Genomic DNA, 22,808 nt, shown 5'->3' on the forward strand with positions numbered 1-22,808 from the left:
AACCGTCCAACATTTTTGGAAAACATTCTTAGAAGATCATTCAGTGGTTTTCTAAGAATAGTTTCTTCTTTCACAGATGATGACCTAGCCTCTAGGGCCTGTGTTTGGCTCAGGTTGGACAGTCTGATGAAATTTCATCCACAGAGGGCCTGAGTTTGTTGCATAATTCATAACTCCACTTTGACCTTTGAACAATTCCCCAACATGTGTTAAAACAGCACATCTTAAAATGTTCTGGCTGCCTCTCTGAGCTCTGCAGGGCTGGCTCAGGGCATAAGCTGTATATGTGGTCAACTACATGTAGGGCGCCACCTTCTGGGGGGCACTGGTCACCCTCTAACAATAAATAAATAATAATATTAATTAAAAAAATGCTGGTGGGCGCCCTTCCTCATTTTCCACATTGAGGTAACAAATGAACAAATAAATAAAAGAAATACACTTTTCAACCCTATAATTCTTATTTGTTAATAAATTGAAGTGTTTAGCATAAATTGCTAAACACTTTTAAACCAACAATATCAGGGACCAATATCCATCCACTATCTGTAACTGCTTATCCTATGTTGGGTCGTGGAGGGGGGGGGCTGGAGCCGATCCCAGCTGACGTTGGACGAAGGCGAGGTACACCGCCAGACTATCACAGGGCTGACACATGGAGGCAGACAACCATTCACACTCACACCCCGGGCAATTTAGAGTCAACAGTTAACCTAACCTGCATGTCTTTGGACTTTGGGAGGAAACCTGAGAACCCAGAGTAAACCCACGCTAACACAGGGAGAACCTGTAAATTCTACACAGAAGGGCCCCAAGCCGGGTTTGGACCAGAGACCCTCTTGCTGGGAGGCGACAGTGCTAACCACCACACCACCGTGCCGTATCAGGGACCAATTGTTTATTTATATTATAATAAATACAGTTATTTATGAAAATAAAGATCTTAATTTTTGTCTTAAAACCGTTGTGATGTCTGATGTATGTTTTATGTTTACATTTCATCCCGAACCATCTCAACCCTCCAGCTCCCCCTGGGTGTCACCCAAGCAGTGATCCTCTATTTCGTGATTTGGTTCTATATATGGATATCATATTTTGTTTTGATTTCAATTCCTGGGAAAACCCTTTAATCAAACTACTTACGCTTATTAACTTGAAAACGATCTCTCCCCAGAAGGGTCCCCTCGCTGAGCGAAACTATTTCATCTGCACCATTTCCCATAGTTTTAATTAACACAACACAAGATGCAGTGTCCTTCTCCGTCATTAGCAAGGAACGAATTAAACTCATTAAATCTCAGGCTTAATGAAAACGCTCCAGACAGGTTCGGAGATGTGCTGAATGATGTATGAAGCTGTGCACCAGTTTTTTTTTTTTTATTCTCTTGAATTCCAGGCTTTCAATTAGCGGCGGGGGCGCTGGAGATTGCTGGAGGTGATTTGAATTATAAGACGTAAATATCACTGTAGCCAGAAATGCTGTTTATTGATGTGTGGATGAGCGTGCATGGTGACTTAAATTGCTTTTGATTTGGAAAAGCACTGTTTGTCTTGGAAGTTTCAATCAGAATGTGAGCAGAAACCTGTAATTAAGACAGAACACAGATTGAAGTCTTAACTTGCGACTGCTACCATATAAGCAGGTGTCTGGAAACTAACAACAAATAGAAGACTGACACAGTGAATTCATCCAGCTTTCCCACCAAATTGTACTTAATTATTGCAATTTCGTCTGATGTGAGCCTGTAAATGTATAGAAAATACCCCTGGGTGGGCTCTCCTCCCTTCCATTAGCTCTTTCATCACCGACAGAAGCTGTGAGTGTACCATCACTGACTTGGACATGAGTCAAATGTTCTTATTCCTTATTACTATTAAGGTAAAACTCAAGTTCTGGTCTGTAATCAAGAATCTCTAGTCCACTAATTTCCACTTGCAAGCTTTGTGAGAGCTTTTAACCACATCTCATGGGCTTCATCAGCAGATAGAGTTTGCTTAGTTGTCATGAGATGGTTAAACTGCGATCTAAGTATGGAACTTTTGTTACGTGATAGTAGGTGGTCATAGAGGAGGAGATCGTAAATCAGGTGCTCTCAAACTTACGACTCAAAGGTCAGCATCTGATTTTTATTCAAGGTCAGAGGTCCGGAATGATGGGCAATACCAAAATAACATAACGTATTGTATTCATAACATGAAGGGTATCGACGTTTACGACGTAAACCTTGTCTCTGGTTTACAATAGTCTGTAGTGTATAGGCAAGCCCCAAGGAATTACAACTTCCGTATCCGTCACGTGATGCCATTGGGCCCAAAAATACTTTTTTTCCATAGACTTAAATTGGGAAAGAGTGACCGCGGATATTTTTGAGGTAAATCAACTTCCCAGTATGAACACTTGAATAGCCCTCATTTAAATCATTAGATCCTAAAAGTTGTAAAATGCAATAACAGCCAAATCCGGAGTTATTTTCCTTCCTCCGTTCATGTGAGCGATTCACAAACCGAGGCTGGAGAGAGAGCTGGGAGGCGGAGTTAAATGAAACGCTAGTGCGCCTGCTCTATGGGTCCAATGGTTGCGGAAGATCGCTAGATGATCTGGATACTTTATCACTCGGCAGTCGAGCCATTTTGGCTTCATGAGCAACTCTCATAGGAATGAACGGGAGCCCGCCTCCAACGCTGTGTCCAGTTCTCTTCATACATCCATAGTCTTAAGTCATGATGACAAAGTGAGCCATCTCCATCACAACTGAGCAAACTCCATCTACTGATGGAGACCATGAGAAGCGGTTCGATGCTCACAAAAAAAGTGAACCTCGTGTTGAAATGATTTAGACAAACTATTGTCCCCATGATTTCATTCAACGTCAGATGTGAAAATGTGTCAATAACGGATAACGTCTCTGAGGATAAGGCTGACGAATACAATATTGTTCTTACTGGAAACAAATCCCATGCAATCCAACAATGAGTTAACCCGACTAACAAGTATCGCCTGTGCATCCAAAGCCTGATATATGTTATTTCACTGTGCCACAGAGCTCCATTGTCTTCATTGCACCAAATGGTATTAATCCACAGCTGAAAATAGTACCCCCCCCTAAAAAAAAATGTACTAATTACTCCTGTTTGAGTAATATTTGCTAAAAACTACAGTGCCCAGCTGCTTTGGGAAATGACTGAGCCTTTTTTGAAAAAATTAACTATATATTTGTGACCTGTTTTTAAAGATTTACATCTACAGTGGGAATGATTGGGCTCGGGGTTGAGAGCCACAGACAGGAAGTTAGAAGTTACAGACAAACACGTTGGTTTTTGATGCGAGAAATGGGCATTACAGTAACAGAATATTGATTCATATTTGATCAGCGCTGCCTAGTTTGACTGTCTGATCAGAGTTAGTGAGTGATTGACAGCTGCTCAGAAACGGCAAGGCTCCAGCTCGCCTCTGATTGGTTGTTTTCCTCCGGTCTGTGAAATCTTGCAGATGCCGTTAAGAGCACCGGAGGACACAGAGGAACATGTTTTTTTCAGATTACCTGTCTCATGCACTACTGTCATGACTGTCACTTTTTTTTTAATTCACATTTGCTCCAACCAGCCTACGCCAGCTTTAAAGCGTCGTCGAAATGCAAATCAACTCCAGACGATGACAAAATCAAGACGGCTGACAACGACGGGCTCCATTTGGTTGACATTTTATTTCATGGTGGTAGGAACACAAGACAAAGGTCATAAAGTTAGTAATGTTCAGGTCATGCCACTCTTACTCGGTGCACTGCCCTTTGAGGAGGTTTGCAGTCAGACAGTAGTTTACAGAGGCCAGACATGGAGGGTAATCCACATGTAGACATAAATAAGGAACAGAAAATAGATTCAAAAAACAGTAAATAGAAGATTTTTTGTAAAAAGCCAGAGGGGACATTTGCAGAGGCCCCCTGGGATTTTTTTTTCTCTGTATGAGCGTTATTACTAATATAATTATCATTATTATTATTATTATGTATTACTCCTTTACATTATGGGGATGAGGCTAATACACTGGCTAAAATAAGGAAACAGTTATATGGATGACGTCTTTGTCACCTGCTCAGAGTCGAGGTGACCGGTTTTTAAGGCAAATAGTTTCCACCCAAACCATAGACTGCAATTGTCTTTATTGTTCTCGAGTCCATCCAGATACACAGGAATCTCTCGTTTATTAATATTTACCACCTGAATAGATAAAATTCAAAGAACAGTGTGGTAAAATAAGACCAGTCTAAGGTTAATAGAGTGAGTGCTGGAATTTAAACGCGTCTCGGGGACACCAGAAGAAGGTTTTCCCGATCTGGTGTGGACACTCCGAGCATGATTACACACAACACAGTTATAGCTTCAGGGCTATCCCTCCCCCATGTACATAAGTATATCATCGTGTGGGCGAACAGACAAGTCAGACATGGTTTCCAGTGTATATTACTAAAAACATAAACCTCCACAGGTAACACATTTTGCTAAATTTACACTTAAAAATTGCAGGGCTGTACAAAAACAGGTCGCTTGATGATTTAAGAAGGAAAACATATAATTAAGAACTTAAGAAAAAAAAAAATAGCACAAGACCATTTGATACTCAACCACGAACAGGCATGATTTTGTCTTAGAATATTGCCAAAGTTCTCATATCAAAACAAGTGTCCTTTAAGTCGGTCGTCGCAGCTTATTGTGGTTCGGCAAAGACGACTCCACGTTGCATCAGTTCACTGAATGTTACAGAATTCGCACTAGTAATACAAACCCATGCGTTACTATGTTAATTTGCAAGTACTGTAGGATTATGCATCTTTTCCCCCATTTTTGTGGCTGTTATGGCTTCAAAAGGTCACAACAACATCACAGTCTCTCTCTCTCTCAACAGCCGAAAAGAAAGACTCCTCCAGGAATGCTCCTAGGTCAGATACGAAAAGAAATTAAGTCTCAGGCAGAGTTTTTTGAAGCTTTTTTTTGTTTGTGTTGATTGTTGTTTGACAGGACGTTCCCAAGGGTAGTAGCTCTCCCCCATGATAACATCTCTCCTCGCCTCCTCTCTGTCTGTCCTTTTTCTTCAGTCTTTGCTTTCAGCACCTCCTTAAGGTCAGATATGGTAACAACTCTTCCCCTTATGCACCATTCAAAGTCCTGCAAAACTAACTGCTCCCAAGAAAAATAAAAAAATAAAAAGATACAGGGAATGAACAAATATAAAACATTATTCTGAGCTCTGTCATTTCTGAAATCACATCAGTGGAAATAAGAGAAAAAAGGAACCTTTTTATAGTCATTGCAAAACAACAAACAAACCCCCAAACAGTGACATATTCCAATTTTTTTTTTTGGAACAAAACTAAATAAAACTAACAATCAAAAAACCAGATTCAAACCAACACTGCAGAAGTGCATGCATTTATAGTGGTCATCATTAGTTCATCTGCGGATTGTAAAACAGAACGCACAACAGTACATGAGAAGCACAATTCTCAGAAGAGAACCCATCTTACATATTCACAGTCTCAGGTATTATTTATATACTCTATATTTATAACATTTATTCATGTCTTGACTTATGACTAATGATATGCGAGTCATCGTGGAACGCAGCGCTCTCTCCGTCACGTCGGGTTGCAGTGTTAGCAAGTCATATTTCAAAACTAAAGGCTCTGATGGGATTCAGATCGAGTGGAGAGTTTTTTCTTCTTTTTTTTTTTGGCGCTGTGAGATGGGGGTTGATGGAGCGGTTTCGACTGTGTACTTTCTCACTGTAGCAGCTTGACTGATATCTGAAAAGTCCCATTAGGAAAATACAGCGGGCTACCAGGGGCTGATTACAGAGTTTCTTGACTGGAGACGCCAGCTGGCTGCAGCATCAAAGAGCTGCACATGCCGGCCACAGCGTTCGCTGCGTGCAGCTCTCACGGGGGGAATGTATATGTCTATGTACTCATGGATGTATCGGCCATGCTTGGGGAATGTGGACGATATATATGGCACCAAGACAAGGCAGTAAACCAGAGATCATCGGCGAGGTCCACCAGTGTTCAAGTAATGAGCGAGGAAAAAGGAGCAGGCTTTTTTTTTTTTAAGTTGGCGTTTGTTTTAAAACAACAAAACTGACAAGAATAAAAATATCTCTTTTTCACAGAGATGCCTGCTTTTTGAAAAAAAGATGAAGGGCCGGGGCAGTAAAGAAAAAGAAAGTGTGTTCTGTTTATGGAGGTGCAGATTAAAAAAAAAAAAAAAAGAACAATTATATAAAACAAAAATTAAAACAACATATTCATTTTCTTTCCATATAAAAAGCGATGAAAAGTATACAAAAATAGAAAATAATTACAGCAGGAGACATGGGCGCTATGGAGGGAGCGAGTGGGAGGGTTTCTTTTTTTTCTGTTTTCCTCAATATTTTGTCTCTGCTGGGTTATTTGGCGGCGGAACAGTGTAATATTTTGGGGCTGTTTAAGGCGTCTTCCACCAGGTGGAGCTCCACACTGTCCACCATCACGTCCTTGACGCAGCCTACGAAGCCGGTGCTGTAAGCCTTGGGCAACCGACGGGCCACCGCCAGCTCCTCCAGACCACCTGAGAGGAGACGGAGGTAGAGGTTAATACAATGATCATTCAGCTACTGTACAAAAACACTCATAGTACGGAAACAACTGAGACACATATCAGAGAATAATTACTTAACATTCTGCCTTCTAAAGTAGCAACTAGTCTAGTGTATTTTAAAGGGCTATTGCACTTAGTTAGCATTGGTCAAGCACCCAAAACGTAGATCATACATTTCCCACAATGCAGCCAACAGCATTGTTTAATCAGGCCCTTTCTGACGGTCGTGTCTAAAAGATAACCCGCAAATTGCAAAAACTTGCAAAAACTCTCGCAAGACTTGATGCCCGACGACCTATGCCCTAACCTTTACCATACGAGGTCAATGCCTAACCTTAACCATTCAAGGCCGATGCCTAACCTAAACTATTCCAGGTCAATGCCTAACCTTAACCATTGAAGGTCAATGCCCAATCTTAACTATTTTAGGTCAATGCCTAACCTTAAAGGGACTATTTGTAACTTTCAGAAATGCTTCTTAACAGCGACACCTGTGGCCGTGAAATCAACGAAAGTCAGCATCGGGCTCGCGCTTGCTCGCTCTCAATATACCTGAACGAGCATTACTCAAAACAGTGAGGCGACACAAGTCAGCTAAAACCACAATATCACTCTATATTTCAGCTGCTTGGCAGTAATGTTAGCTGACCAGACGAAGGTCTCTCCATGAACATGATTTAGATCTGATCCTAGTGTTGGCTTTTCCTGCCTAAGTGCAGGCTGAGGCAGCGGAGCTCTGCAGCGTGTCTCCCTGCTCTCTCCTCCCGCAGCCGGAGAGAGCAGAGGAGACACCGGCACCCGGTCGGTAACGAGAGGGTAACGTTACTAGCTAAGGAGCTCCGTCACTTCACAAGACACGGGAAACCTCTGTTGGTCTGGAGGAGCTGCAGCATTTTTTTTCTGCACAAACGTCCACTATACATTCACTAGATATTCTCAGAGCTAAACTAACTCTTCTGCAGTGAGGAGTGAGCGCACGTTCACGTCTAGAGGTGGAGCGAGCTGAGAACGCGCGCGCTCTCTGAGCGAAGGCAGGCAGGCAGAGTTGGAGAGGCAGCGGCTACACGCGAACGCGCATATGCGAGCGCGCATGTGTGACGACCCGCTACATTTATGCGCGTACAAAGTTACAAATAGTCCCTTTAACTATTTGAGGTCAATGCTTAACCTTAACTATTTGAGGTCAACACCTAACCTTATCCTTTTGAGGTCAACGCCTAACCTTAAATATTCAAGGTCAATGCCTAACCTTAACCATTCCAGGTCAATGCCTAACTTTAACCATTTCAGGTCAAAGACTAACTTTAACCATTTGAAGTCAATGCCTCGCCTTAACCATTCCAGGTCAATGCCTAACCTTAACCTTTCGAGGTCAATGCCTAACATTAACCATTTGAAGTCGATGCCTAACCTCAACTATTCTAGGTCAATGCCTAACCTTAACCATTCGGGGTCAATGCCTAACCTTAACCATCCGAGGTCAATGCCTAACCTCAACCATTTGAGGTCAATGCTTAATCTTAACCATTCAAGGTCAATGCCTAACCTTAACTATTCAAGGTCAATGCCTAACCTTAACTATTCAAGGTCAATGCCTAACCTTAACCATCCTGCGAGAGTTTTGCAATTTGCATGTTACCTTCTAGACACAACCCTTCCTGACAGATGTTTCAAATCCACCCCCCCTAGTTTGTAACTCAGGCTTTCTGTTACAAATTTTCAATATTGAAGCCTAAGCCAAGATGTCCCCTGATGACATCATCGAGGCTGCATGCATGACACAATTGTTTTCACAGGCCCATGACTAGTTAACTCACCCTCCTGTGTAAAATACGTGGAACGGCCCTTTATAGATCAAACACCAGGATAAAGGTTTGGATTTCATAACAAATCAGACCTTCCATCAAAAGGCACTACTGGAAATATTTTATGTATTTCTGGTACTAAAGCAGGTACTTGTCTCTGTCAGGCTTTGTATTTCATTTTTCGCATGATGACGCCAACTGATGTACATGACAGGTTGACACTTTATTTGTCAAAGCGCCGTGATCAAAGGGAGAAAGCCTGCATACCAGCCAGAGTAAGTTGAGACAGACGAGACAGAGGGTTCTTTTAATTTGACACGGCGCATAAAGTGCTCAAAAATGTGCTACAAATGAAAGGTGATGACAGAGTGTAAAATTATGAATACCTTAACGTCCTCATTATTTTTAATTTGTTTCCATCTTTAGTGCTATGCGCTCATTGTCGTGCTGAGAACTCCCCAGATATCACCTGTCCGTCAAATAGTGTATTCAGACGTGTGACGGCTTTTCCATAAAGTTTGAGTTCTGCAAAGGTGCTGCACCTTTCTTTGGCTGTTCATCCATGTTGGATACCACTGCCCACTTTTTCCTCTTTTTATTCCAAACAAACCAATGACATGAAATAAACAAATAAAGACTGGCTGCAAGGCAAACAACAAATGTTGAAGGCCAAGTTCCCAAACTTGAAACTACTTTCTATCAAAGAAATAGTCCCTATAAAAACGGTTGACAGCATGTTCTGAGACACTCTTTCTGAAAAGAGATGTTTCAGTGCTGTGAGCCCAATGCCATTCACCTCCATTGCAGTGGGGTGGAGGCCAAAACTGCATGGCTAGATTACCTCAAGAGATAAGTGAAGAAAAACTTTTATTATTTGTCAAAATGACCCTTTAAAGCACTTGTGAACTGCATGTAAATTGACTCACTAAAGCGTTTTATCTATCAGTCATAGAAAGTTTAAAAATGGAAATTTCTTAATATGAAAATATCATGCATTTGTACTTCAAAGCAAATGTTTCAGCCCCTTGTACTTTCCATTTCATTTTAACTCAACTGCTCTTTTTCTTCTATTTCAAATCATCCATTTATTTTTTTTTAAACAAAGTCTCATAACGTCCTTTTGTGGAGACTTGATGACCTAATTGCCGGGTGTGTGGCTGCCTCCTTTTTCCTTTTGATGGTGTTTTGAGCTGCTCGTTTGAGCCAGCACACCCAAAGTAGTCATTAGTGTCTTTCTCAATAAATCAGCGTGAAACGTCTTTATTCAGAGTTTCATGAGATGTGTTCTTATTGCGAGAGAGAGGCTAACCCTGGTGTTTGATGTTTTACCTGCTCTCTCTCTCCTTCTCCCTCTCTGTTAACTACACTGTCAGAATCCTCCTGCATCCTCTTCCTCTACTTCGCTTCATATTAGTCCAACTCCCCACATCCCTCACCCCTCCTTCTTGTCCCCCCCATTTCCTCATTTTTTAATCTGCCAGGCTGAGAGTTCATATCCCCGTCGAGCCTTTTACATCCCCTGTCCCTGCCCCCTTTAATCCGATTGCGTGCCTCGGAATCGGGGATCGACAGGGCTAATTTCATGCAAGTTACAGATGAATTAATGATGAACAGCGAAAAGGGGGATTTAAAAAAGGAGAAGGGCTCTCGACGGGAGGGCTTGTGTGAGGATTATGTATTCTTGCTGCGGGGCTCGCTCAGCACCTGTTCCACTGCACTGCCTCCCTGTATGTGTGTGTTTGTATACGTGTACCTGAGAGCACCTCTACACGCACCATGTCTCTTAAATGTCACTCACTTCTCCTCTCCAACCTGCCTCTTCGCCTAACCTTGCGATGTGCATTTTAAAGACCGACTTTATTTCGCCGCCCGTCTTCAATGTTATTTCCACAGAATGTTCCATCCCGCCTTGCCGTGTGTGTTCCCTCAAAAACGATTTCTCAGAGCCAAGTTCAGACCAAATTGAAGAGGTAGATAACGGGCCCGACTTTGGTCATTTTCAATTCAGGAGAGCAGGCAACTTTTGAATTAGTCAGATAGCCTTTCATTTCTCAACTCAATACCTGAATAGGCTTGGACATTTTTTTTTTTTGTGCCCAAACCGCAATCTTTTCTCCCTGTCAGAGCCTTTGCTCATCCTCTGCAATGCCAATGAGTTCATTGCTCATTTTTTGGCAGCCTTCTACCAGCGGCTAGGATGGAAGAGTAGTCCAGAATTACAAGTATTCCCTTGACTTGATGTACTGTATGCCATTTGTAGACACATTTTCACATTCTTTTTTTAACATGTGTGGGCACCTACCCAACCACAGCGCTCCGTCTGTGTCCAGCTGTGTCGCTGTCAAAGGCGATGACCCTGTTACCGCCGCCTCGTTGCCAACCTGTAGAGAGCCGTCTCTAAGTGCTCTGAGGAGGAGAAAGAAAAAGAGAGAGGGGTGTAAGTTGGAAGTCGCTCTGATGCATGCGTGTCATAGGGAATAGCTGTAAATTGCAGTTTAATTTAATCTGAAGCATCAAGACTCCATTGCTCCACTGCCAGCACACTAAGCACTCCCATAACTGCCTTTGCCAAGCAGTGTTCTAAATGTGCCTGTCTACCAGCTAACAGATGCCGTTAGAGCGCCATTCATTTTAGGTGGCGCTGCGCTACGCATTAGCACACACTTGAGAAGAATTGTGACGACAGGGCTAATTTGAACCCATGAAAGCGGGTTTCCAGCAGAGAGAGTGCCATTGAAGGTGAGCCGCAAACACAGATATCTATGTAACTGTGTGAGCTGTGCGCCACATGCTGCGACTTACACCATCATCAACACCCAAATTATGTCATCTTGCAGCATCTCATGTGGTCTCCCTGTAAGCCTGGGAAGAGATTTGGCCAAATCCCCGTTTTGAAGCGGATGTAGCGGGTTTTTTCGAGGATCGATTATTCTTGCCTTGCATGATGAAGCCAATCTAATTATCCCCCAGTTCTTCCATTCACAGCCGTGTTGGGAGCACATGTTCAGCAGCGATAAAGCAGAGATCGCATGGAAGGTGTTAACTGGGTCATTTTCAAAGTTCAGGCAGTTAATTTGTTTCTAATGAAGGAATCCATTAATGTGACATCACCGTGTGGCAAAACAGTATTGTATGTTTTTTTTTTCTACATTTGGAATGATTATCCAAGAACTAAACTAAAACCTGTTACTGTGTCTAATTCATGGGTTAGTTATTAGGGCCCGAGCACCGACGATGTCGGGCCAGAGACGGCCCTATTGACACTGTAGGAATTCTTCTTTTTCATGCAAATTAATCGTGTTTTTGAGGCCTTAACATGCTACAAAAGTTGTTAAACTTGGCACACTTATCAGACGCGGTGAAAAATTAGATATTTTAAGGGTCTTGGGCTCAACTGTTGCAAAATGGCTCGCCAGCGCCCCCTAGAAAGTTGGAAAAATTGAGCCCCTCACTTCGGTTTCACCTGCATGTATGAAATTTGGCAGACAGATGTAACATGTGGAGACGCACAAAAAAGCCTCTTGGAGGTATGCCCAAAACTCAACAGGAAGTTAGCCATTTTGAATTTAATGTGCAATTTTCGCCCATTTTTAGCACTTATAGGCCATGTACTTTAACAAACTCGTCCTACAGATTTAATCAGATCAACTTAAACATTTGGTCAGGACCATCTTAAGACCTTCAGGATGGAAAGTTATTCAAATGGTGAGTTTTCACTGAACGACCTGACCGTGGCGTGGCGGACATTTTGAGCCGTTCGCTATGAAACAGGAAGTTGTTGTAACTCCGGCATACTTTATCAAATCTGCTCCAAATTTCTCAGCCATGATGGTGGTCCAGGCCTGAGGTCATTTCCATGTCAATATAGACTCATAGCCCCGCCCCAAGACGTTAGCCACTCCCCCTTTCATAACTCATGAACCGTTTGTCGTAGAGTCTTGTGGCAGACGTCATTGCGCTCATCAGAGTTCCGGTTTCATTGTGCCTGGCCGCGTCGATCGGCGTCCCACCAGTACCCCCGACGCGCGGGAAGGTGAGAGAGCCCATTCATCGCTGCTCGCAGCTTTAATTTATAGTTATTACACAACTTTGTTGAATTCTCGATTCTGATTGGTCAATCGTGGCTTTATACGGTCTGTTATTTCTTTAAAGCAGACCGTTGCTATGTATAACAGACCGTTGCTATGGACACAGTTCTGATGTCAGACTCTGGCGGACCGTTTTTGTGTCAAATTATTGATTTTGAAGTAGGTAGCTGTGTAACAAGCGAGATATAGCCCAGCTAGAGGGTCATTGTTGTGAAATAAACCACAGCAATGACCGGCTTGCTGTACATTATCCCTAACATATACTGTAGACACATAGTTATATAGACTGAATTAACATTAACCAATGTTAATTTGATCAATGGTTATTCTGATGGGAATATACACTATTAAAGTACCTTAAAGTCTTGAAAATAGTGTAGAAATCTAGTTTTTAAGACCTTCATTATTTCTGCTGATTCTGTGCTTGTATATTACATATATTAAGTCTTAATGTATGTAATGAGTATACTGTATGTATACAGTGTATGTGTTTCTATTAATATGGTTGTGTTTAACCCTGTGAGACTCAGTTTTAGAGCTAGACTGTATCCTCTGAAACTAGAAAAACCTAAGGAATCCATCGGTACCAACCATGTCATGATAGCTTGTCCTGAAGGAGGCTAAATAACGCTCCAAAGTTAGGCTAAATTTTGGCGAGGAAAAGCTTTCATGGCCATTTTCAAAGGGGTCCCTTGACCTCTGACCTCCAGATATGTGAATGAAAATGGGTTCTATGGGTACCCACGAGTCTCCCCTTTACAGACATGCACACTTTATGATAATCAATAATCAATAATCAAATAATCAATTTGACCTCACAGTATAAAATGACCTGTGGTGACCTTTAGGATAATCACAGCCTCATGAAACTTCACAACCACAAACTAAAGACCTAGAGCATTCAGAGGATGGAAGGCTTTTCTAGGTAGACTGAACAGAAATGCTCGCCATCCAATCCAAAAATGCATTTCTTTTTTGATACCAAATCACAGCATGACTTTTTCTATGGTGTTCCTCAAGGTGTTGGTGTCTTAATGTGGTATTTTGGAGGGATTATTTATCATTTATCAATTCTTGAGTGGGTAAAAAAATGGTTAAATTTAGCACCAAATCTGTGTAACAAATGGAATCAATCCAAATATTGCTGCAACAATTTATGAGACAAAAGTGAGCATGGGAATGGCCATCACATACGTCCATCACAATGTTCTAAGACCTTATACACTCACAAATTATTTTAATGAATTAATTGATTTCATTTTTAATTCTGATTTATGACTAGCACACAGTGCTGAGCGGCAATCTTCAGGTTCCCAGCTGTCAGATGATGTACACCACTTCTATGTGGCATATACAAACCCGAAGAGGGTTAATGCATTTATTTCCTGGATACATTTCGTATAATGTGCCAAAATGTGTTGGGATGTTGCCGCTTGTGTTCTTCCCCTTTTGAGCATTCAGTAATGTGTCTAAGCAATTCGATGCTCAGCGCGTCATACTCATGCATGACCAGGCATGAAAATAACCTTAATCTGAAACTAATCAGAGTCATCTCAGTGCAGGGGATCACTGCGTAGCGCACAATTCATGCAAGAGATCACACAGTTTGCAGCAACACAAACACAATATGGATTAAGCCTAATCCTGGTCTAACCGTTGAAGCTTTCGTTCACTGATCCCCCTGCTACCTGCCGTCTCCAATCTTACCTGCTGGCCTTGATGCGTATCCAGCGGTTGGTGTCGACGCGCACCGAGGAGCTCAGCACCACGGGCTTGGAGCCCAGGTCGTACGTCATCTGGACGTGTCCGTCCACGATGGCCAGGGCGATGTAGTCGGAGCGCTCCACGCCCTTCCCGCTCCACAGCACCAGGCCCTGGGTCGCCTCCGTCCGGATGCTCAGCTCAAATTTGTTCACCAGCAGAGCCTTCTCGCTAGGAGGAGCAGGAAAACACATTAGTTAGCTTTTGGTCCAATTCATAAAAAAAAGGAGGTCTAATCTGGTGTAGCTGACACGGCTCAGTTGGTGCTTGCGTCATGTGTGGTTGCATATGTGAAGCGGGGAACCTCTGCTGTTGTCTCGAGGGTACGACATTGTGTGCTGGCACATGTAGCCAGAAGGCTCTACAGCCTCGTACTAACAGAGCTACAGTGATTTTTAAGGATGCGCACAGAGTTGAGCAGTAGCAGGGGGCTGTTTTGCTATTAGCTTTCCTGCATCCTACTGAGCCCTTACTGCATTGCTACTCAGTGCTTCCTGTGTTGCACTGTATGTGTGTGTGTGTGTGTGTGTGTGTGTGTGTTGTTTAGGCAGCTGTTTGATCTCCAGTCTCTTGACTGCTACAGCTGCGGGGGTGATTTGGATGCAGAGACTTGGCGACTTCCACCTATCCATTAGAAGCACTGTACGTCACTGCCACGATGGGTGAGGAAAAATACACGCCGCGATGTGCCTCTATTGTGTGTGTGTGTGTGTGTGTGTGTGTGTGTGTGTGTATGTGTTTGTGTGCGCGGAGCAACACAATCACGCATCCATTCCTGCATACAAAGACACTTACAAAGTCCCTCTGTGAGCCCAGCAGAGAGAATCATACCTTCAGTTTTACACATGTGTGTGTCTGCGTACGACGTGTGTGTGTGCAATGTCATCAATCAGCACTCGTGCAATTGTGTGCACATCTGCCGAATGGATCTACTTCCACCTTATTCAAAGGGGTATTTAAACACAAAGACAAGGTGAGGACACGTACGACAAAGAACCAATGACACATGGATTTAAGAAAAAAAACTACAACAGCAGCAGCAGCACAGAGTTGGAGATTAGACAAGACAGACGACAAGACAAAGGAGTCAGCATAGCAAACAAAGAGGCTCATGGGAGTACAACGGGACAGGAAATGGGAGGGGGGTAAAGAGAAACTGAGTATGGCAACTTCTTACACTGTAAGAAGTATCCCCTCATTTTCTGAGGATTTTCTTTTCATTAAAGAATAAAAAAGGGTGTCGGGTATACAAGCAATATGGGGTGATATTTCATTTGGTGTTTATCAGCTGCTGGCCTGAGGTAACTTTGACAGCTCAGGCCAACAATAGTAATGCTGGTTCACCTCAGCAGAAGTGGGGAAAGAATCAAGAATCAAATTACTGCTTCAAAAACATGCTTTAGTTTGGAAACTTTGACCCCTTTGATTAAGTAAATCCGCTGAGGTAAACGGGAACAAGAAAAAAGTATGATTCAAGAGAATCATTTTTTTTTTCCTCTAGAGAGAAAAAAACCACAAACACAGCTCAGTGAACCCTCTCCTGGCAAACCCTCAAAGAGCTTACAGGGCCCAATAAATCTCCATCGGAGCGGCTTGTCAGTGATAAGGTCAAGGTTATTAAAAGTGCTGAATATATCATGAATAAAACAACGCCGGCGCACGGCGCTCCGACTCTCATATACACCGCAGACTTCATAGACTGCTGCTGTTTCTTTTTGTAAATAGAGGGATTTTATCTGCTTCTTATATGTATTCAAATTCCCAGCAGGCTTTTCCAGAGTGCTGTCCTCCGTTTCACCTCTAGGTGGCAGTAGTGGTTAGAATAATAAAAAGCCATCAGGGAGGACAGCTACTGCTGCGGCTCTGGCTGCTTTCGTGATGTTATCAGAGCTCTGAACTTCAAAATTAATTGAAGCAGAGGCTCTTTGTGATTCCTATTGGTAACTCTATCTCAATAATGGAATCAATGTTGCCTCTGCGGGAGGAGGGTTTAGCCCTGCGAGAGGTCGGGGAGGGGTTGCCTGGAGAGGACGAGGAGGCGAGTGGACGGTACCAAAGTCTAAAAGCTTTTGAGAGACTCACCTCTGGTCAGATGGGTTCTCCAGAGACTCGGGACTTTAAGGGAGCAGGGGGGAGAAAGTCAACGGCATGCAAGTGTAAGCGCACACGGCCAGAAGGAAAGAAGGAAGGAAGGAAGGAAGGGAGCAAGGATTGTTGTGAGCCCACTGGGTGACTCACAGGAGGTCTAGTTCAGACCTGGAGCTGCAAAAAGCATAACTTATCTGCTCTAGCACAATATCGACCATGTCAACAGTCGATAACAGCTGTTGTGTGATCGTAGGAAGTGTGCAGCTTAGCCCCGATCACACCACAACCATAAAAGGAGGCTCTCGAGGGAACTAGTTGGATCAAGACGGATGACTAATGCACCAAAATGCCCTGAGATGAAGCATTTTTTTCAAAAATGTGAGCATTAAAGCAGCAGTAGGCAGAATGTTTTTGGCATCATTGGGCAAAAAAATCCATAATAACCTTTCAGCGTATTGTAACTCAAGTGTTCTGCTCCTCCTCATGGCTCTGTTTTCAGGCTTTAGAACATCTAGCCTCTGAAGGGAGACTTTGGCCAATCACAGGTCATTTCAGAGAGAGAGCGTTCCTATTGGCTGTTCATTCAATGGAGGCAGCTGTCAATCACTCGTGAACTCTGATCAAACGGTCAAACTAGGCAGCGTTGATCAACTATGAATCAATATTCTGTAACTGTAATGCCTATTTCTCTCCTCAAATGTTTTCAGAAACATCTTGTAGTGTACTGTTTAGCTGTAAAATTAGAAAGTTTGCTCCGGCTGGTGGGCGGTGCTTGGTATTTCCTCAACTAATCTCAACATTGTGGCCGGGTCACAAACTTTCTAATTTTACAGCTCAACAGTATGCTACATGATGTTACTGAAAACGTTTTATGCGAGAAATAGGCATTAAAGTAACAGAATATTGCTTTAATCAGAGCTGAGCTAGAGCCTTGCCGTCTCTGAGCGGCTGTCAATCACTCGCAAACTCCGATCAAATTAAAATATGACTCAATATTCTGTTACTGTAATGTCTATTTCTCACATAAAATGTTTTCAGAAACATGTTTTAGCTGTAAAATGAGAAAGTCTGTAACCCCGCAGCCATGTTGAGATCAGTTGAGAAAATACCAAGCACCGCCCACCAGCCGGAACAAACTTTCTCATTTTACAGATAAACAGTACACTAGAAGATGTTTCTGAAAACATTTGAGGCGAAAAATAGACATTACAGTAACAGAATACTGATTCATATTTGATCAGCGCTGCCTAGTTTGACCGTTTGATCAGAGTTAGCGAGTGATCGACAGCTGCTCAGAGACGGCAAGGCTTCAGCTCGGCTCTGATTGGTTGTTTTCCTCCGCTCTGTGAAATCTTGCAGATGCCATTATGAGCACCGGAGGACACATGATTTTTTTTTCAGATTACCTGTCTCATGCACTGCTCTCAGGAAATAGTGACCGTTTTATAAAAATAACTTTATTTAATCCCATTTGCGCCTACTCAGCTTTAAGTACCATCATGGTCAGTGTCCACACAGGTACAAAAGGCTACTTTAAGTCAGTGTCCTCCTCTATATTTATGGAGCGGCACGCCACAGTGCGGCGGCAATTGCCTTCTGTCTAGCGATGGGAGCCGTGAATGAGAAAAATTGGGCAATTGTCAAAAAATGGGGTCAAGCGCCATATCAGTTGCGAGTCGTGGCCAGATATGATTTGTCACTGAAATAATGGGGCTTGAGCAAATCGATCTGATATGGGCAGAGAGGTGAAGGAGGAGTGATCGGAGGGGGCTGCAAATAGAAACAGCAACATTAACCCAAGGTTGACAATTTAGCCTCGACCCAGCTCTTAATGGCCTCTCTAGAAATGTGTTTTTTTTTTATTTCCTTTACCAAATCAAATCTGGGTCAATTTATCGCCTTAGGTGTGCCGTTCTGGTTTGCTTAGATTCACGTTTGTCGTGGCTCTTAGTAAATGTGACATCCATTAAACTTTTGACAGTTTGGCTCGAAGGACCACTGTCCCCTCCTGCTAAGTGAGATTGATGCCCATGGCTACACACTGCGGAGAGATCTCAATTGGAGGTCTAATCTACAAAGGGAGACAAATCTGTGATTAACATGTCAGTGCCTCTCTGTACGGCCCAACACCGTAATTATTCACAATTACAGTTAGGGATCTGGCAAAAAACAAGATGACAGAAGCCCTGGCGTGGATTGGAACTCTGGGGCTGAATCCAGTCGGCTTGATTTGAGCTGCTCCGTCGCTTTGTGGGATTGTTTTTAAAAAGGAGGTTACTTACCGAGCTAATGAGCTGAAAGAAAAAAAAAACCCTAATAACTAAGTCATGACCGAGGGCTTTCCCGAACACAAACTCTACAGGCACCAGAAACTAGGTTAAGGGGTATTTAGTATATCCTCCTCTTGCAGTGTTCAAAAGGGCTCTCGTTCATTTCCCAACATAACGGATTCAGCGTAAAGTGCGCGGCAATTCATTTTGTTTATGAACGAGTTACAACCATGCATAAAATAATGCACATTCTCAGTACGGCAATTCATTTTCTCTGAGGGGGTTGAGCACAATGCTTATCATGCACACATTCATGCTTCCCTTCGCACTGGAGAAAAAAAAAAGGAAAAGCGAGGATCTAATGACGCTGCGAAATGTGTTTAAAATAATGGAATCCGTCAAATTAAATCATGGGCATGGAGCTCGAATGTAAAAATCGGACTTAAACAGTAAAGAAATGATGACTGGAATGTTCTTTAATCTCTTCAATTGGGTTAACTATCAAAAATGGCTTTTATTTGAGTTGCTGTTAGTTGGGCTTGATTGGAAGCTGGGCAAACACCCAGTCATAAAGTACTACTTACTCTGGGATCTCATTGGTCAGTTGGCTTGAGTGGAAAGGAAAGACAGTGAAGGACATTTATATGAGACAAAACACGTGTGTGGACAACGACAAAGGGAGGTCAGACTGAAGGACAGGACAAAGGTCACACAACTGGAACACTGATAGCAAAGACACACATAACGACACACACACGCATAATCCGACAGCCAGCTGTTTGTGTGGGCGTGAGCTGTGCGTCCCCGTCGGTTAGTGTGATGATCTGCAGGCTGTGGCCCCGCTTTCACACCTGAGTGTTTTGTGTGAAGAGCCGTGAGACGGAGACATAGAGCCGTATGCTCCGTGTCTTTCCAGGTTCGTCACATAAACATTTTTGTTTATGCCAACCTGGAAGCGCTCTCTTGCCAACCTCTTAGATGGATGGAAGAGTAAAACTGTCTAATCAGCTGCCTAAAGGGACAGGATTTCCATTTTACACTTAGCTTTTTCTCTTTACAAGGTGTTCAAAATGGCAGGCAACGTGTCTTCGGATGCCGAACACACGTTCAAGATATAATAAACTAAGTTTTATAATGAAGTTTGGGAACAAAGACCACGCCTCATATAGATCCCGTTTACGCAGCAAAAGTATCCCTCGTCCCTCATCCTTTCGTCCCTCATCCCTCGACCCTCATCCCCTCATCCCCTCATCCTTCGACCCTCATCCCTTCATCCCCTCATCCTTCGACCATCATCCCTTCGTCCCCTCATCCCTCAACCTTCATCCCATTGTCCCCTCAACCCTCATCCTTCCGTCCCCTCATCCCTCGTCCCTCGACCCTCATCCTCCTTCCTAACCCATTCCTCCTACATCACCATCGCTCCCCTACATCTTCAGTATGTAATAAACTATTCCAAACCCATCCCATTATCGGCGTGGTCTCTGTTTGTGAAAAATTTGAATCATGCATGTGTGCTTATTGTCCGGGAGACCGCAGAGCGAACTGAGCGCGCTCAGGGCAACACTGTGATTGTTAACCGTCTCGCTAATTAATGAAATCCTGTCAAAAGCGGAAGCAAGACTTCCATGGACGGGGGTGGGGGGGGTTGCGGGGGGGGGAAGGGGGGGTGAGCTATTAGCCAAGCGCCTAGTTCACCCTGGAGCCTTAGCACTGATGATATCATCAGCACTGTCATCGCGGCTTACCAAGGGAGGAGATGGATAGGCGGAGGGGTTATTTGGCTAATAGCTATTACAGGGGAGATGCTGGATGGAGCTGAATAGATGAGGATGTTCCCCTTGTCCTCTTCCTTACCTCTTTGTAACAGCGTTGTGGTACTCGATGAACGTCCGCCCGTCAAAGGCAATGGCCTCGGTCTCCCCGGCAGACTTCTCGTAGATGGCTGTGAAGGAGGGGGGGAAAGGGAATTGTTTAGAGGATGAGATCACACCAATCAATAAGACAGAGAGTTCAGCTATCAGAGCTGAAGGCAATGGAGTGTGAGCGGCAAATGGGACGGGGTGGAGGGGGCTGTTGGTGCGTTTTGTAGTTTTAATTAACGTGAAAGGGACAGCGGGCCACACGCACAAGGTTAATGGCGAAGGCAGTGACTGAGTGCGTAGGACAGATTGGGCCGGAGTGACTATATATGTCCTGCAGGGTGACGTGGAGATGATGAAAGAGATGTGCAACTCTTGAGAAGAGCATTTCATGAATATTCAATCGGCACGTTTCATCATTTTCATAACTGCCGCTTTAGTTTGAAATCAATACATAATAACCCCTAATATAAAAGAGACATCACATGTCTCATATCCACTTTTATTACTATCGCCTAGACAGAACAAAATGGAAACAAAAAGTAGTAATTCACCTTCCATTAAGGCAAGCCGAGAACAAGCTGTGTTACATGAAGCATCGTTGATTTTAGACCCACTCATACTACGCTTCAGCCGCAGCCAAAATGCTTTTAGAGTAAAAACCAAATAATGTTGAAGGAGGAAATAGAACAATTTGTACAATTATTCACTACAATTTCATAACTGTAATGTAAAGTGATTTTAAGCCAGCAAGCATTGCTAGTCATTGGCTTATAAATAGACCGATGGCCAGAGATACTCACTGTTCTGACAGCGTCCACCTGAGAATCCATTGAGGCAAACGCACTCGTAGGTGTCCAGCATGGGGTTGCAGCGGCCGCCGTTGTGACAGGGCTCCTGGGAACACGGGTGGTCCTGGAACATGGCTATGTCTCTGGAGCGCTGGGCGTTTTCCTCTCTGAGGATGGGGGTGCCCATCAGAATGATCTGGGAGCAGGAAACACAGGGTTAAAGGGGCACTCCGGTGGCTCTTCCCATACTTTAGGTTAAAGGTCAGCTTACTAATCATGTTAAAAGGGACTGTTTGTAACTTCTTACATGTATAAATCAGCGCGGGTCGGTGTCCCATACGCGCTCGCGTGTGGCTACGCTGTTCAGACTCAGACTCCAACACAAACTACACGGAAGCACCAAAACCGCAAAGTTGTATCTAGTGAAGCCTGTCTGTTAAACAGTGTTGGCCGCGGTCGGAGGACGCGGGGGAGACCGTAGCTTTGGTCTCCAGGACCGGAGTCTCTGCTGTACTCTGCTCCTCTTACTGCTTGCCTTCACTCACACATCGCGCTGGTTCTCGCTCTTTCGCTCCACCTCACGTGCATGCGCGCACACTACACACTGCAGAAGAGTTAGTTTAGCTCTGAGAATATCTAGTGAATGTACAGTGGACGTTTGTGCAGAAATAACTGCTGCAGCTCCTCCAGACCAACAGAGGTTTCCCGTGTCTTGTGAAGTGACGGGGCTCCACAGAGAGAAACGTTATCGTCTCCGACCAAAACTCCGGTGTCTCCCCTGTTCCCTCCGGCCGCGGTCGGGAGGCTGAGGCAGGAAAAGCCAACACTAGGATCAGCATTGATTCATGGAGAGACCTTCGTCTGGTCAGCTAACATTACTGCCAAGCAGCTGAAATATAGAGTGATATTGTGGTTTTAGCTGACGTGTGTCGCCTCACTGTTTTGATCGATGCTCGTTCATGTCTATGTAGAGCGAGCACAAGCGTGAGCAACAGGACGCTGACTTTCATTGACTTAACGGCCACAGGTGTCACTGTTAACAAGCAATTTCTGATTCTTACAAAGAGTCCCTTTAAGTTAAACTCTGTGAAAACAGTTGTTGAATGTCTTCTGTGGCTCTGGAGGAGTTTTTTCACGTCTGAGAAAATAACCCTGATCATGCAGTCAGGGTAATCCTGACAGTAAATATATACCACATACTCCAGTAAGGCTAACATTACAGTTGTAGATCAGACATTAAGTCCCTAGAAGCTCAATTTGCATGACTAGTTTTAAAATACAGGCTAGGTTTTTCTATTTCTACGTTTTGGAACCAACCTGCCTGCAAGCTTAGATACTGGAGCTAAATCAGTATAATCTCATAAATCACACACAGACCTGTGTTTATGCAATACTCTTGATATAAATTGTTTTGAACCTTTCTTTGGAGGGTTACCTTTATGATTCTTGTCTTGCTTTTAAATATCTTACCTCTGTTTCATTCTTTTTGTTGTCAAATGTATCTGATTAAATA

General features: G+C 43.5%; 1 protein-coding gene across 1 annotated transcript in view; it reads right to left on the reverse strand.

Moving 5' to 3' along the window:
- Positions 1-3,685: 3,685 nt before the first annotated feature.
- agrn (agrin) overlaps positions 3,686-22,808 on the reverse strand; it is a 362,262-nt gene continuing 343,139 nt past the window's right edge. The window contains 7 exon segments of the mRNA XM_037773939.1: positions 3,686-6,600; positions 10,738-10,841; positions 14,231-14,455; positions 16,367-16,399; positions 19,227-19,250; positions 20,500-20,587; positions 21,308-21,491. Of these exon segments, the coding sequence (XP_037629867.1) occupies positions 6,440-6,600; positions 10,738-10,841; positions 14,231-14,455; positions 16,367-16,399; positions 19,227-19,250; positions 20,500-20,587; positions 21,308-21,491 (819 nt within the window). The 3' untranslated portion in view covers positions 3,686-6,439.

Source organism: Sebastes umbrosus, chromosome 6, assembly GCF_015220745.1.
Source record: "Sebastes umbrosus isolate fSebUmb1 chromosome 6, fSebUmb1.pri, whole genome shotgun sequence".
NCBI classification, from domain to species: Eukaryota; Metazoa; Chordata; class Actinopteri; order Perciformes; family Sebastidae; genus Sebastes; species Sebastes umbrosus.